At 37.1% G+C, this 16869-nt stretch overlaps 1 protein-coding gene across 3 annotated transcripts in view; it reads right to left on the bottom strand.

Moving 5' to 3' along the window:
• The window catches only part of znf385c (zinc finger protein 385C), a 373618-nt gene that overhangs the window by 20061 nt on the left and 336688 nt on the right, over window positions 1–16869 (bottom strand). For all 3 annotated transcript variants that reach the window (XM_030141260.1, XM_030141261.1, XM_030141262.1), the window contains one exon: window positions 15010–15229. In XM_030141260.1, the coding sequence (XP_029997120.1) occupies window positions 15010–15229 (220 nt within the window). The remainder of the gene's footprint in view (window positions 1–15009; window positions 15230–16869) is intronic.

Here is a 16869-nt window from a genome sequence, read left to right as displayed (position 1 = left end):
GGTGGGGGGTGGGGGTGGGGGGTAGGTGCGATCCTGAGTTTATGTGAAAGACGAGGCCACCTGAGAAGTCTCCAGAGGGGAGTGATAGTGATCAGTGGATTTAGCAGGCACCTAACAGAGGAAGACATGAAGGCTGGTGGGAATCAAAGCCCTCAAAGTCCACAGACTAAGATCATAAAGGACCTCATTCAGGGGAGAATAATTCCACATATCTACTCTGAGTTTAGAAAAATCCTCATTTTTCTATCTGCAATCCACCAGTATATTATCTAACTTCTCCAACTTGTATCAGTGGATCACGTTTTTTTGTTCGTCTACATTTCAGCAGATTATTAGATGAGATTTAACAATTCAGCAGTTTCGTTTTGCCTGTAGACGAATGCTCTATAGATATCTATTGAATGTCTTTTTTTTCACCTTTTCATGCACGAATTATGACAAAAATATGGGCTAGCTATTACAAATGACGTCCAAAATTATATTAAAAAAAATAGCTTAACCCTTTATTGGGCAACTGACTATTTTTGATCATTTCTGGACAGATTAAAAGACAGTAGTTGCTTTCCATTGACCCTTAAATTGCATGAGTATAACTTGCTCATAAAAATTTACCTAATGGAAAAACGTCAATTTCGGTTCTGCTCACTTTTCGGTTAAAAATTTTTGCGCTGGCAAAAGGTGGTATTTTGGGCGTAGTGCAAATGGTATATCATGCAAAACTGCAATGGAAAGACCTTTTTCTGCAAATAGAGTCATGTGAATAAAAAAAAAAAAAAAAAAAAAAAAAAAAAAGATGTTGACGGATGTTACAAGTGAAGAAGAGTTTAAAAAAAAAACATGGCATGGTATGTGTGGACACACCAGAAACAGAGTCATTTTTTTAAATTTTGTACGGGATAGAGGGGTAATATATAATAATAATAATGAATATATCTGTAAATCAACACGATATTTACGTTCGTTGCCACTTTGATGAAATGACTTCTCGTGCCATCTTGCGATAATAAATAAAGAAATCATCGCATTTGTGATTTAATGGAAAAACTGACATTACGCACTTCTGTTTTTTTCGACATTTAGTAAATATAGGTAAAGTTTTGTGCATATGTCCAATGGAAAAGTGACTAGTGACAGCAACAATTACAGTGAAAACAGTGAGTCCAATGTGGTCTACCGGGTCTGTAAGGTCCACCTCTGCATGAACAGTGAGTGTGCCTGCTTTGTTTGGTACCATGAAGTAATGGTACTAATGTAAGGAATGATGTTCAAAGGGATGTGTGTGTGGACAGGTGTCTGGATCAGCACTTATGTTGTTCTAATGCACTTATGTTGTTCTAATGCTCTAATGTTCTAAAATACGTGTTCCTTTCACCTTACATCTGTTTTTCTTGTATGTTTTATACATTCAGATTCAAATTTATTTGTCCTTTCAGCATATAAAATACACAGAAATGAAACACTGTTCTCAGGTCCCGATTGTCAGCAGCATTTAGTAAAATACTAATAAAATACTGATAAAAATAAGAAAATACTGATTAAAATAACTATTAAAAAATACCCCCCCATTAAAAAGTTACATATAAATAACTAAGATTTATTATTTCTAAAGTGCACAACAGTAAAGTGGCAATTAAAAGTGCATACTTTTATACCATATAGCATATACTTCTTGGATTTATTTATTTGTATTTATTTATTTATTTAGTTTTTGGCACTTATGAGCAAGGAACCAAATATGGTAACTTTATTGACCTTGATTTTCAATATAACAATCAAAAATGTTGAAAAATTTCACAAAAGTAATAAAGTCTTGTTATGTCCCCCAATAACACACTATGGTTGAAATTTTTGAATTTCAAAGTATTTCTATGAGTGCCCCACAAAGGGTTAAACCACATCCACCTGTTACTATATTCGGAGTGAAGCCGGCATCTGCTGAACGTTCAGACACACATTTTAATATGATACGCTTTGTGACGTGACTAGCACGTAGACTAATTCTGCTAAAATGCAAACAACCCCTTGCCCTCTTGCTTATTTGACTTTAATATAAGATATAATTAAACATTTACAGCTAGAAAAAATATGATTTTTGCTGAGGGGTAAAGTGGAAACATTTATCAAACATGGCAACCATTCATGGACATCTTTGATGCAGTAGATGTACGACTACTGAGCTTGATCTGATTTACATGTGATGTCATGTCCTGTTGTTGATGTTTGTTGTATTATTAATTAATTTATGTGTCTTGTAAAACAAAAAAATTAATAAAGAGATTAAAAAAAAAAACACGGGCTAACTTGTGTTGAAACTGAAATCCATTTGTTTTTACATATTTCTTCCTAAAATGACACAAATACTGACCATAAGACACTGAAATCGTACAAAAACTCTCAAATAAACTCTGTATTGGCTACTGATTATTATTATTATTTTTTTTTTTTTTTTTTTAACCTTCTGTTTATTGTTTTTTGTTATTTTTAACATATAAAAAAATAACATAGTTCCGATGTATGATACAAAAGTCCAACACACATACAAACAACAAGCGGAACTAATCCCCCCTCTTCTGGCACACATCCCCTCTGAATCACAGGAAAGATAAAAATAAACAAGTAAATAAACAGTAAATAAATACAAAATAGAAGTACAAAATTCCCACTTTAAATGTTACGAAAAAACAAAACAAAACTGTATAACAAAATACTCAGTCAAGAGAAACATGACAGATTGCACTATTGACATAGATCAGAAGAGGAGTCCATGTCTTTTCAAAAGTGTTCGAGGCTCCAGCTAACATCAAACAATTTTTTTTCCAATTTGAGAAAATAAAGCACTTCCTTGATCCATTTTGAGAGGGCTGGTGGAGATGAGGATTTCCACTTTAACAATATAAGCCTCCTGGCCAATAAAGCTGTAAATGCAATCATGTCTTTGTTAGCAGAGATAGCTACTGATTATTTTTGTATTTTGACCTTTTACTAGTATTACTTGTACAATAATTGACATTCTGCATACATCAAAAATGGAGACGTCAACAAGAGTAAAAGAAAACGTGAATCTATGGAATACGTGATAAACAGGGCCCATTCTGTCCTTTAAAAATGCCTCCGATCTCCCTTTTCAAATGACTGTCTACTGCAGATATTTCCACTGTGATTGGAAAACTGTCAGATGAAAGGCCAGTACATTATTGGCTGTGAGGAGAAGGACTCTAGATCACACGGCCGCATATTATGGATATTTGGATCAATAATGTGCGGGTGACCGTCAATTTTATTTAAGCCGAATAGAGTTTAATCCATGTTATAACAGTCCAATTAAATGGAGCCGGGTTTTTAAATTATACGCACATCTGAAGTGATCTCTATTCAGCAGACCGGGAGCTTTAACCACAGCCAAACAGTCAAGTCAGTTTTATTTATGTTGGCCAATATCTGAAGCCACAAGGGGTTTTACGATCCATACAACAAACGACACTCTTTGTCCTTCATTCTTTAACAGAGAAAAAATGGAAGAAACCACAGAAAGAGCCACAGAGGGATTGTTGTAGGACGGTAGGACACGTATTATATACATCAATGAACAGAGAATGAGGACGAATATTGGATTGTTTATGCAGATGCTGCAGCACTTGGTTTAAGGAGGAGTGTTTAGATCAGGGGTGTCAAATTCATTTTAGTTCAGGGGACACGTATGTTCTCAAGTGGGCCGGACCAGTAAAATAATAACATAACCTATAAACAATGTCAACTCACAACTTAAAAAAGGCAGCCACAAAAATTCCCCTTAAAAATTTTTAAGGTGTGGGTTGTTTTGTTTTCCTTTGTGTCTTCCCTTTTTTTCTTTTTTTTTTTAGTTTTTCTTTTTGTAAACGACTGAAAATATAAAATTTATATAAAGTTATATGACAAAAAAACAAAACAATGTCAACTCCAACCTTTTCTATATGTTTTAGAGTGAAAAAAAATTAAAACTAGAAAAGCACTCGGAGAGCGCAGACCTCCGCCAAGGCAGATCAGTCCCGTCCCCCCCGCCCCCATCACCACCAAAGTCATCATAATAATCATTTGTTCCTTGTGCCAGTATCAACATTTTCTGAAATTTTCATCCAAATCCGTACATAACTTTTTTGAGTTATCTTGCTAACAATCAAACAGACAGACAGACCCCGATGAAAACATAACCAAATGAAAAAGATGGGATATTCAATGTTAAATTGAAATGTCCACAGAGTCCACATTCCACAGTGGATGTGGACAATTTTGTGCCAGATAAAAAAATATTGTTATAAACTACGGGCGTATCAAATTGGAGGCTAATTGGAGTCGTTTTGAATTTTTTATGAATTTTCGAAAATTGCTCAATGATGAGAGATAGGAAAATTTGAGATTTTGTGACCTTGAACTTAAGCCTACTTGGCCCAAAATTTAATAGGTTGGTCCCAGGGCCTAGGCCTATCTGTGGGTAAAATTTGGTAAAGATGGTTGTAATAGTTTTCCCGTAAAGTTGTTAAACAAACAAACAAACAAACAAACAAACAAACACACAAACAGACACACAAAGCAAAGTGATCACAATACCTCCTGGTGGAGGTAATAATTACATTATGAAAATGGTTACATCTGCAAACTATCCTTTAAAAATATGTGAAAATGTAAACAATCTGGATTTTCTTAAGAAAAATAAGCACAATTTTAACAATATTGTGCCTAGGCTTTTTATTTACACATGTGCATTTGAAATTACAGGATCTACAAATGCACAAAACATTTAGTAACAGGCAGAATATCATTAAAATTGCACTTATTTTTCTTAAGAAAATCCAGTTGTTCATATTATTCACATATTTTTTAAAGGCTAGTTTGTAGATTTAACCATTTTCACAATACAATTTTACTTTTTTCCACTCTAAAACATACAGAAAAGGTTGGAGTTGACATTGTTTTTTTTTTCTTTTTTGTCATTTAAGTTTATATTAATTTTATCATATTTTCAGTCATTTACAAAAAGAAAAAAAAAAAAAAACAAAGGTTGGGAAGAAGAGAAAAAAGAGAGAAGACAAAGAGGAAAACAAAACAACCCAGAACTTAAAAATTTCAGAAACAGGCAGAATATTATTAAAATTGCACTTACTTCTATTAAGACTTCTCATATTATTCATATTAGTTCAGGTTATTCACATGTTTTGTAAAGGGATAGTTTGCAAATGTAATATTTTCATGTAATTTTTGTTTTTTACACTAAAGCAAAAAGAACAAGTGGTGCCAGGCACAACAAACCCCGCCCCTTGCACGTATTGTAGATTATTTTGGCATCGATCCAGCTGATGTCATCATGTCTATGTCTGTACTGATGTCAGCATATCAATTGCCTCTATATATGTGCAAAACATTTTTTTTTAGAGTTTTTAGTTTTAATAGACATGGGACATTTCGTCCATTATAAGTAAATAATTTAAAATTGATAAATAATTTGAACTTTGATCTACTTTTCCCAAATTGTAATGAGATCTATTCTAGGTCACTGGCAATCTATGAACCCAGTTTGGTGTGAATTCAACCAATAGTTTTGTTTCTAGAGTGTTAACAATCAAACAAACCAAACCAATAACAATACCCCTTGTCTCCCCTTTTGTGATGCGGGGTGAAAATTTGGAGTTGTCATTACTTATAGGTTATTATGATAGTATTTTACTGGTCCGACCCACTTCAGATCAAAGCGGTCTGTATGTGGCCCCTGAACTGAAATGATCATATATCACAATGTAGTTTTCACATTTCACAAATTAATCCCACGGGCTGGATTGGACACTTTGGTGGTCCGGTTTTGGTCCGTGAGCCGTATGTTAAGCATCCCCTGATTTAGATCATAACAGCTTCCTAGTGGGGAAAAAAAAAAAATCCCTCCTTTAAATCATCATTACTGTGGGAACGGATCCTAACTTCGACGGTTTCCACAGCGGAGTCAATCAAACCCGAAGGTGATTGATGCTTGTCACATCTGATGCTGGGCCTGTGTCTCTGAGCTCTGTCCGGCTGCTCATTCACTGTCACTTCCCTCTGTGATCTGGGACATGGTTTATAAGTATTGATCAGTCCTTTTGTAACACTGAAAATATCATCTGTGCTTCACTGTGTTTAAGCACAAACCACTGTAATTGAGCAAACCAAGGAATACATAGAATAAAAGAGTTTGCAACAACATTGTAATCTGTCCATTTTTTAAATACAAGGTTATTGAATGACTAAAAAAAAAACAAAACAAAACACCCAAGGCCCTCTTCTGACAAAAAACCTTTATCCAGATAGCTATTTCAACATAAAACCCTACAAACACAGTTGCAGGGTGTAATTCAGAGTACCCATCATCCTTAAATCTTGAGGGGAATGTTGTTTACTCTGTCATTACACCGTGAAGAAAGCTGTTAGGATTTCATCATAAAATCGCCATCTGAACAAAAGCTTTTCAACAATATTTTCGTCAGAAGAACAGTGCCCTGGATGTTTCTTTCATTGTGAACTTTTTGTGATTTCTACAAGAAAGAATCTTCCCTTGTTTAAGCTTCTGGGCAGCACTGATTTCCTTTTACCGAGTCCACTTACATGGTGCACGGAAATGAGGGATTCTTGTTTGAACAGAACAGATACACTGTCCAGTCCATAAGTATTTGGACAGTGGTAATGTTGCCTCTGTTCATCACAGTAGATTTGAAATGAAACAATCATGATATAATTAAAGTGAAGACTTTTTAAGCTGTTGGTAATTTCGTCTTTGGTTTTCATTTGTTTGTACAGCTTGTCTTTTCCTTTTTGTAACTGACTGAAAACATGTTAAAACCAGTAAAAAAAAAATTTAAATGCCAAAAAAAAAAAAAGAATTAATGGGGTTGAACTGAAATACTGCATTAACTATTTAAGAATTACAACCATTTTAACCCATAAAGACCTAGTGCTACTTTTGTGGCAGTTCCCAAATTAATTTTTCTCTCTATTTAACTTTTACTTATGCAATTTATTATTATTTATTCTAATATTATCCTCTGTATTTTGCATTTTTCCACTGTAAATCATGTATTTTCCTATATTTAATTTTCTAAACTTTATTTAGTTCATGAAAACTCACAGTAAACTCAAAGGTTATCATATCAAAACAGTTAAATCTGCTGAAAAAGTCACTTTTTCTTCAAAGAAATCCCTAACTGACATAAACAAAGTGTTTCCATCCACTGTCATTTGTCAAACTCCACTGGTTTTAATGGTGAGTCAATGTTGTAGAAGATGACGGTGTTTCCACGTTCACTACGGAGCCTCTGAACGTCCAAATGGGTCATATCTGATGACCATGAAAAGATGACAAACTGCATTTTAGACCGATTATTTACATGTATTGATAGAATTAGTGGATCAACAGGTATTAAACAGGTTACATTAGTGGATGGTTTTGGTTGCCAGTGGATGTTTGGGTCTTTATGGGTTAATGTAATTCATCATTATTCAGAGACTTCCGAGAAATTTTGTATATTTTTCAAAACTGTAATACATTTCGTCGGTTCAGCCGGGCACAGCCATCCAGGTTCCGGCTAAACCAGCAGGCTCACGACTGGGCCAGCACGAACTACATTTTGGGAATTCTTTCCCAGCCAAGTCTTTTCTTAAAAAGGAACAGAGGGCTGATTTTATGTTTAAATAACTTCACTTTTTTTTTTTTTTTTTTTTTTGATGTAAGCCGACAATGAGCTTCCCCTCTCTACAAGACGAGCAGCCGCCACTGCTTGTAACACATTACTATTCTGAGACAGTAATATTACGAGGTGAGGAATTACTTTTAAATAACACTAACAAGTAATTTGTAATGGATTACAGTTTGAAAGTAACTTGCACAACACTACCGAAAGGTGATGGAACAGCAGTGACAACATGCATCTAAAGATAAATTAGGGGTGCTCTAATCAACCTGAAGAGGCTGACCTTGCGAATGTGGAGGATGTGTGTGTTTATTCAGACAGACAGACTGCCGACAGGTGTGTTATTGGCTTCTGATGGCAGACAATGTGGGTATTACCCTCAGACAGCTCCCCAACAGCCTTCAGTTTCATGGCAGACATAACTCATTTCAAAGAGTGTTAATGTGGAGTGCTATTCCATTACAGGTTGGCATTGTGGTGTATGCCACCATCGACTCGCGCTGCTGCATTTCAATTTCACATTAGGCCAATCTCACAATTGGGCTTATTAAAGAATGTTCCTCCTCACAAAATTGCCTTGGAACTGTAAAAATTATTCACAGCATTAAAACTAGCAATGACTTATCTACTTTCTCTCTCCACTGGCCTCTCGTCGATGCTGCTTCTCTCTCATTCTTCCCTCTCTACCTCCTTCATTCATTTCATCTTATCTCTCATTCTCCACTCATCATCTTGTTTCGTCTCTGCTGCTTCTCTCTTTCAGACCTCTCCTTTGCAACGGCGGAATATTAAAATGAGATTTGATGAGAGCGTTATCAGGCTCCTCGTCTTTTGTCCACTTTCTCCTTTCTGAAGGAGACTCTTAGTGCTCAAGGCAAAAAAAAAAAAAAAAGTGTGCATGTGTGAGTCCATGTGCACATGTCTATGAGAGGGAATAAAGTACCAACTGTCTTGCTTCTCTCCCGATACTTTCGTACGTCTTCACTGATATTCTGTGTAGCATTCAAGTGCGTTTTAAAATTCCGGTCAGATAGCCATCTTCTCGGGGGCAGGAGGAAGTGGAGGGGGGGGTTGAGGTGGGAAAGTTGGAGGTGGTGGTGGTGGTGGTGGTGAGGGGGTCGAATCGCTCTCCGGCGCCCACGCACCCATCACCTGGATTGGATAAATGACAAGGTGGACCCAGACGAGCGCAACACGAGGAGGTAATGGGTTCTCTCTGCAGTCAAAACACCATCTGAGCAATTCATACTCCTCAAGCAAAAGGTGTCGTGTTGTCTTGTGGTAAAGTCAACATTCATGTTCGGCTGGAAAAAAAAAAAAAAGAACACCCAATACACTCGTGTTCTTTATCAACAGTTGAAATGTTTACTTTTAGTCAAAGGAGACGCCTTTGATTTCTTTCTTATAAATGAAAACTCTCTGCCCCGCTATTTTGCTCCCTCTCAACTCAGTCAGCACTATATGTCATTCTTTTCACGCCGAACAAATACACCAATTTCGGTTCTACAACTGCACTCTCTAAACAAGATAGATAGAGGAGAGCAAGAGGGAGCAAAGGGGAGACAAGCAGTGGAAATTAAGAGGCAAAGGGGGTTAAAAACGACCCCTGTGTGGCTCTGATCGATCTCCGTCAGCCCCCTTATTTACACAACATCTCTTGCTCCCAGATATCCCACAATCCCACAGCTTCGGAGCCTTAGATCTATCACGGTGTGGGGTATAGAGGAGCGGGTCAGAGAAAGGTTGAGGGATGGTATGGGCTGAAATTGCTGAGGTTTGAATGTACAGGAACACTGAAAGGAAAAGAAGGAGAGAGGGCGAGAGATGAAGTGTACAGAAGATGTAATCTGGAAGTATAACACAATGGCACAGAGGGAAAGAGATAAGGGAGGGCCAGATATGGAGGCTAATGATGGAAAGGTGATGAAGTGGAAGGAGTGGAGACAGATGAAATAATGTGGAATGGGTGGAAATCAGAGGAGGTAAAGTAAAGCACAATACACGGAAAATCAAAATGGTGGAAAGCGCTGAAGAAGAATCTGTTACAAGTGACATTTTCACCATTGCCTTTTTGCATTTTTTCTATTTTTAGTGTTCTGATCTAAGCACGTCACGTCACACATGGCATAAAAAAGCATCTCCAGATGAATTTCGAGCAACCACTTATGATCAGATTCCACTTCCCTGCTCTGTACGCAAATGAGAAGGCTTATCTAATACCTCAAAAGGGAAAAAAAAATGAAAATGAATGAATGAAATGAATTCATCCGGATTATCTACAGTGAATATTCAACTCCTACTTACTCCACTGCCAACCAGTCAAGTTGCAGTTTCCATCCATGCCTGTCCCAACGCATTTAGTAGACATAATAATGTCTTTGATGTATGTAATGAATAATATGTTTAGTGAATTTCTTGGTAAAATGGAAGTTCTCACTGTCTTCTTCTCATTTCCAATGGCAAATATGCTTTCTTAAAGGTGCAGAAGACTTTCGTGAGCAATTTTTCATTAAATCTGTAAAACCTCAGTCATATCCTCAGTATCACAAATCTGTAAGTCTTTCTGTGATTACTCACCTGAATCTCTTGCATTACGGTGAACAATTTCGAAGTGCCATCCACCATAAACAAAACGTGTGTTTACAAACTAACCCGGGACATCACTCGGGCATCTTTGGGATTTTGTTGCGACGTGCATTGTGGGAAATGGAGGTTCGCGCAGCCACCTGATAGCAGCAGCACAACCATATGGTATTATATGGATGAAACAAACACATGAAAATGCGGAAACGGCTGGAAGAATATGCATAGAGGGAAGGGAGTTCCTGCCGTTTCTGATCTTGTCTCTTCCAGCTGCCGACGTCAGGTAGCTGCACGAGCCTTCGCTTCCCACAATGCACTTTGCGACAAAATTCCGAAGACGCCCGAGTGACCTCCTGGCTCGTTTGTGGACTGTTGGACTGTTTATGGTGGATGGCACTTTGAAATTGTTCACCGTAATGCAAGAGATTCAGGTGAGTAATCACAGAAAGACTTACAGATTCATGATACTGAGGATATGACTGAGGTTTTACAGATCTGATGAAAAATTGCTCACAAAAGTCACCTTTAAATATGATTTCTTCCAGCATTTTTTTTTTGTTTTTTATTACAGAGGAATATGCTGTTAAATAATGTATAAGAAAGTGTTTTGCAAATGTTATGATTTCACAGTGACTTTGACCTTTTACCTTGGTGATAAATGAATAAACGTCATTCATTAGTTATTCGTAGAAATTTCGTCAAAATCACTTCATACATTTTTCACATATATTGATACTAATGTTCATTGTATTTTGGTGTAGATAAACAGCAGACACAGGGAATGAATATATTATGTTATTTTTCTGATAACTGTCTTGCCAGCTAGGGACACATAACCTTGGTAACTGGTCAATCTCACTTTTACCACCAACTATGTAATATTATCAACTACCAGCTACTGGGCTACTGTGTTCAGTATTGCAATGTGGGATATTTATGCTTGTGAAATGTCCAGAGTTTGGATACTTCAGTATTTACCCAAACATAGTATGCAATTCACATACTATCAGTTTCATACTACAGTTTAATATAGTAGGATATAGGGATTTTAGCCTACTTAGCATTTTAGCATATAATTTTGGACACCACCCATGTGAATGTGTGCGTCAAATACGAAGAAATTCTGTCAAGCCTACCTGAGACATTGCATTAAGTATTGAATAAGAATGAAATATGCAATGGAATGGCTGTAAAATGAAAACATAATGCCAGTATATAGGAGTGCTCCATACATTTTTTAAAGTTCGACATAGACTGCAATATTCTGAAATTTAATTCAGCAAAATAAAAGATTCCCATCCAAACAAATCGTCACCTTCCTAAAATAACTGTCAATAAGAGTCTTTTTTTTCCAGATCTTTCAAGAGACTCAAAAAACTAAATCAGAAATTGACTATTTGATGATTTAGGCAAAAAAAAATCATTGTTGTCAAAAACTTAATTAGACAACTATTTTAGGAAGAAGATGAAAAGCAACTCGCAATTTCCAAATGGAATCACACTGTGCAATTTGGGTGTTGTGCTGCTGTGGTAATTATCTGTTACATAATGTAATATTTATCTGTTTGTTTGCTTTTCCTCGATACATGAACCCTGTTCTGTTGCATATATATTGTATACTGAATGATAGTTTGGTGCTCTGCTCATCCCCCATCCATGTTCATCTGGTATTTTGCATTATGTATGTTATTTTCCTGTATGAAGTGTGTTCTTTATTGTCAAAAAGTTCATTCATTTATTCATTTTCCATATCAACTATTGGAGTGGGTCACTACCAGCTACCATCAAACCAGTGTTTCCAGTTCATCTCAGGCCTGACATATACAGACGAACAACCATTCACTCTTGGGGTGTTTTCAGACTGTGTATTTGGATCCATGCTGTACCTGGATACGCTCACACCCTTCCCGCAGATGTTGCCTGAGGGTGTTACAAGGCCGAAACAGTAGGTGGTGCTGTGGGAGGAATTCTGTAGCTATCCAATAAATACGGAAGTGACAAACTCTTACATCGTCGACCGAGCGACTGTTCTGTTCACAGGCGATACTTTTCTATCTGTTAGCCTGTTTGAGGCAACGAAAAGAAGAGTGACCTTCGTTGTCCCTCATACATCACTGAGTGGTTCGGTCGATAAGGCGAACCCATGCCACGCGGATCCGAGGCTTTTTCAGGAAACAACAGGAGCACCGGCTATTAGGTCATTTCTGTTGTTGGAGAGGTGATTAGGTCATTTCTGGTCTCGGGTACGGATCGCTTTCACACGACAACGTTCCATAGTGGAATCCATGCACTCCGTATCTAGCATTCCAGAGTGCTGGGAGATGGGAAGTTTCTGACTGTAATATGCATTTGAACGCCTGTCCAAGCAGAAGGTCTTTGTTGCAAAGTGGGGCCAGAAAGAAGTACTCCGACCTCACCTCCGAACTATGTGACGTCAACACAACAATGGCGGCGCACAGTGTGCAAGTTCGCAATGAAAGCAAACTTCACAATGTATAATTAGCTCATCTGTCATTTCACTTCTTCCATCTTGTTTGCGTATATGCGAACACTGCAGTGTCGACAGTCAAAATGCCTCTTCAGTAACAAAGCAAATAGGAGCGTAGATCTGTGATCTCCATGTTTGTTGTTTATGTTCAACATGGATCACCTGCAATACTTCGAGGTAGGATGTAGTTAACTCCAAGTGAGATATATTCTACCTCCCAGCACTCTGGAATGCAGCATACCTTCTCAGCTGGACTCGCGTATGGTACTCGCACATGAAACGTTTGCATTCACACTGATAAATAAGTGGACTTTGGGGTCCAACGTACTCGGCTATGGATGCGGATACTCACACCTTAAATTGTGATTTAGTGATTTATTCTGAACATGCAATGAAATTTAACATATATGCACTAGCAAGACATACATAATAATACAAATATCAAGAATCATAACAATCTTAGACAGAAGAAAAGCACAATAGTTCTATTTACATGCCTGAAAAGGGGCGGGAAGAAGTGCAACTTATTTAATCCCACCCCCTCTCCCTACAATATTATTAATAATATATGCCCCTCTTCCTTTTACATTACTCCTCTATATTTATTTATCTATTCACACACACACGCACACGCACACACTCATTCATCCTTATACACATACATACGATTATACATATACACAACATACAAATACACATATAATCTTTTACCAATGCCTTTCTTAGTTGTGCTAGTGAATAAATAAACAAATAATAACTAACTCAAGGAAGGAAATATATACATAAACAACAGTGAACATATGGTGACAATTAATAACCCTCATCCTTATATCTTGTGAAAAACATGTTCTTATAAGTGTTTTTGAACTGTCTTATGTTTGAACCTTCCTTGTGCTCCTCCCTCAATCTCTTCCGTACTTTAACACCACACACAGATACGCTAAAACTTTTCCTAGTAGTGCACACTGTCTGAATTTTGAAATTAAGTCTACCCCTTAAATTATAACTGCCTTCCCTTTCAGTGAATAATTTCTGTATGTTTCCTGGTAGTAGATTATTTTTGGCTTTGAATATGATTTGTGTTGTTTGTAGTTGTTGTTTGTGTTGACCAGTAAACCTACTAAAGTGCATGTCTTTGGACAGTGGGAGGAAGTTGAAGTACCCGGAAAAACCAACAAAAACACATATGTCAAAACTAGGGATGTAACGATCACCGGTATAATGATAAACCACGGTAAAATTGTCAACGGTTAGTATTATCATTTAAATTCTAATTATCATGATAACCATGTTTGATTATCGCACTTTTCCGGAGAAAACACTTCTGTAAAGATCTGCTTTTATGTCAAATATTTGAGTATAGTTTTAATTTATTACAATTTTAATTTTCTATAACTAATATTTGGAACCAATATTCACTTTTAAAGTCTTTGAAAAGGTTCGTTAAGCATCTGTGTGTTATTAATGCTATAAATTCTATACATTTTTCAAATCGGATTTTATATTTTTTGTGTTTTTTTGTCCTTTTGTGTTGATATAGTAGGTTAAAGTGAAAAAATAATAGACAGATGAGATAGAAAAAAAGATACCAAACATGGCTATAGTAAACATTTCTTTATATAGTATATAAAGGCAAAATGAAAAGTAGTGAAAAACAGACAAAATAGGCTCAGACCACTAAGGGTTAAAATTTGAATGTTTCTGCAACAGAAAGTGTACTGTGCCTATTATTATTATTATTATTATTATTATTATTATTATTATTATTATTATTATTATTATTATCTGCCTGTTAAAGGGAAGTTTTTCTTTGCCACTGTCACCAGTCACAAGTGTTTGCTCCTGGAGGATTCTGTTGGGTTTCTGTAAATTGGCTTAGAGTCTGGTTTTGACCAACTCTATATATAAAGTGTCATGAGATAACTTTTGTAGTGATCTGGCGCTATATAAATAAAATTTGATTGATTTGATTGGTTTTCCCCTGTAAGTCGCTTTGGAAAAAAGCCTGTGCCAAATGTATGAATATAAATGTATTATTTTGCTTCTTTTTTTTTTTTCTTCAAAATAACACTTGGTTAAATTATTTCAGTGTGTATATCAGTACTTTTTGAACATTTTGAGCACAATTTCAACAATACCACGATAATAATGATAACCGTGATAATTTTGGTCACAATAACCATGATATGAAATTTTCATATCGTTACATCCCTAGTCAAAACGTGATAAATTAAATAAACAGTTACGTACTTGTTCCCTCCGCTAGGCTGGTGTCCATCAGCATGGGCAGTGTGGTTTCTGACGGGGCTGTCTTGCTTCTGTCTCGTTCTCTATCTCTATCTCTGTCTCGGTCTCTGTCCCTTCCAGTGGACGAGGCCTCCCCCGCTCGCCGCTGCCTGTTCTTCTGGGCCTCCATGGCTTTGAGCTTCCGTGCATGTTTGTGGCCCTTGTAATGGGCCTCTGCTTGGTTCTGCAGGATATGAGAGGGTAACAGGTTAGAAGGCAGAGGCAGCTGGGACTGCTTAACTCTGTGCATTATCACCCAAACCCTGCAGCACACGTGCAATAAATGTTAAAACGTCCTCCTGAATTTTTGCTCTCTCGCAGGCATACACAGACTGCAAGTAGGAGAGTCTGTTTCTACCTGATAACAGCACCGGCACATTGGGAGGCCAGAGGTATAATTGCATGTGTAATATGTGACAAAAGAGAGGATCCCATCTCCACAACTACCACTGAGAGAGTCAGCCTTTGCAAATCCGAGACACATGTGGCAATACATACTAATGTCACACACATTTACGTCTCACAGACATCACGTCGCGGGCGCACAAACCCTCAAAGGCAAATCGGTAGCAAGACACGTTCCGAATGTTCACAATGCAGCGATCGACGCGCAAATTTCCCTTTATGTGGGTTTACGATAATTTACCTTCACATTCTCATCATTCTCACGGCCCGGTTCAATCCAAGAACAAAGCTCCTGTTGTCAGAGCATGCACGGATACATAGAAGCTGCAGAGAAATCAATACACAGATCACTGATTAAAAGCTAAAACAACCTCTGGGGATTAGCTCTAGTCAAGCTGCAAGCCCGGATAGGATATAGTTACAGGGGAAGGAGCTGAACTAGAGACAAGAGCAATTATGGTGAAAAATCAGAGTATAATGGTTTAACAAAGCATTTTACTATATTATTAAACAGTGGAAAGCCTAAACGTTACAACAAATTACACTGATACAAGGAAATGACCATAATGCACCATTAATATTAACACATGGATGGATTAAGGATGAATAATTAAGGATAAATTGATTTTTTTTCTTTTTTTGGTCATGTCTCCCAAAACAGCTCTGAGCTCTTGGCTAGTTGACACTTATAAAATTAAATCATGCAAATCCTCAGCCACCGAGCAACTTGAGAAAAAAGACCGGAAACTGCTTTGAAGGACTCCAAAGTGAGGAATAAATACATGCAGAAAAGATTCTACTGATTACCTATGCATCAGTAGTAGATAAAGTCCCCAAAAGAATAAAAAGCAGAATAATCAGCGCTGTGTTTATTGCACAGACACAGGAGTTGAAGATGTATACTACACATTAGTGTGATATAGTGCAGGCCTATAAATAATGTGGCTGTCAAAGCATCTGTAAAAACAACTCAAATATCTCAGCACTTGTGTGACTGATCTGCCGTGAAAAGGCTTCAGAGATTAGCGCAATGTGACGAATTCAGCGAGTGCTTTTCCCACCGCCGGTCCCTCTGACCAATTGAAAGACCGATGGTGGGACAAGGTGTGAAATGAGCTTTGGTTTTCACATCACCACTCTGATCACGGGGGCTTCGGGGATGCACAGTGGAAACTCTCTGAAAGGATTATTGATTGTCCAGTGATTAAGCAATTTTCAGGCTAGAGTCAGAACTGGACTGCATCTGCCAAGTACATGTTAAAAGGAACATCTCCCACAAACACCGACGTGAATCATCCCCACTTGTTTATGAAAGAAACAGCGAGTCGAGAAACTAAAATAGATCCGCCACTTATTTTGCATTATTTGAAAAAAAAAAAAAAAAAAAGCAGTGAGTGAGTTCTTTGGATTGTGGATGTT

Source organism: Sphaeramia orbicularis, chromosome 8, assembly GCF_902148855.1.
Source record: "Sphaeramia orbicularis chromosome 8, fSphaOr1.1, whole genome shotgun sequence".
Taxonomy (NCBI): Eukaryota; Metazoa; Chordata; class Actinopteri; order Kurtiformes; family Apogonidae; genus Sphaeramia; species Sphaeramia orbicularis.
This window is presented reverse-complemented; position numbering and strand designations above follow the sequence as displayed.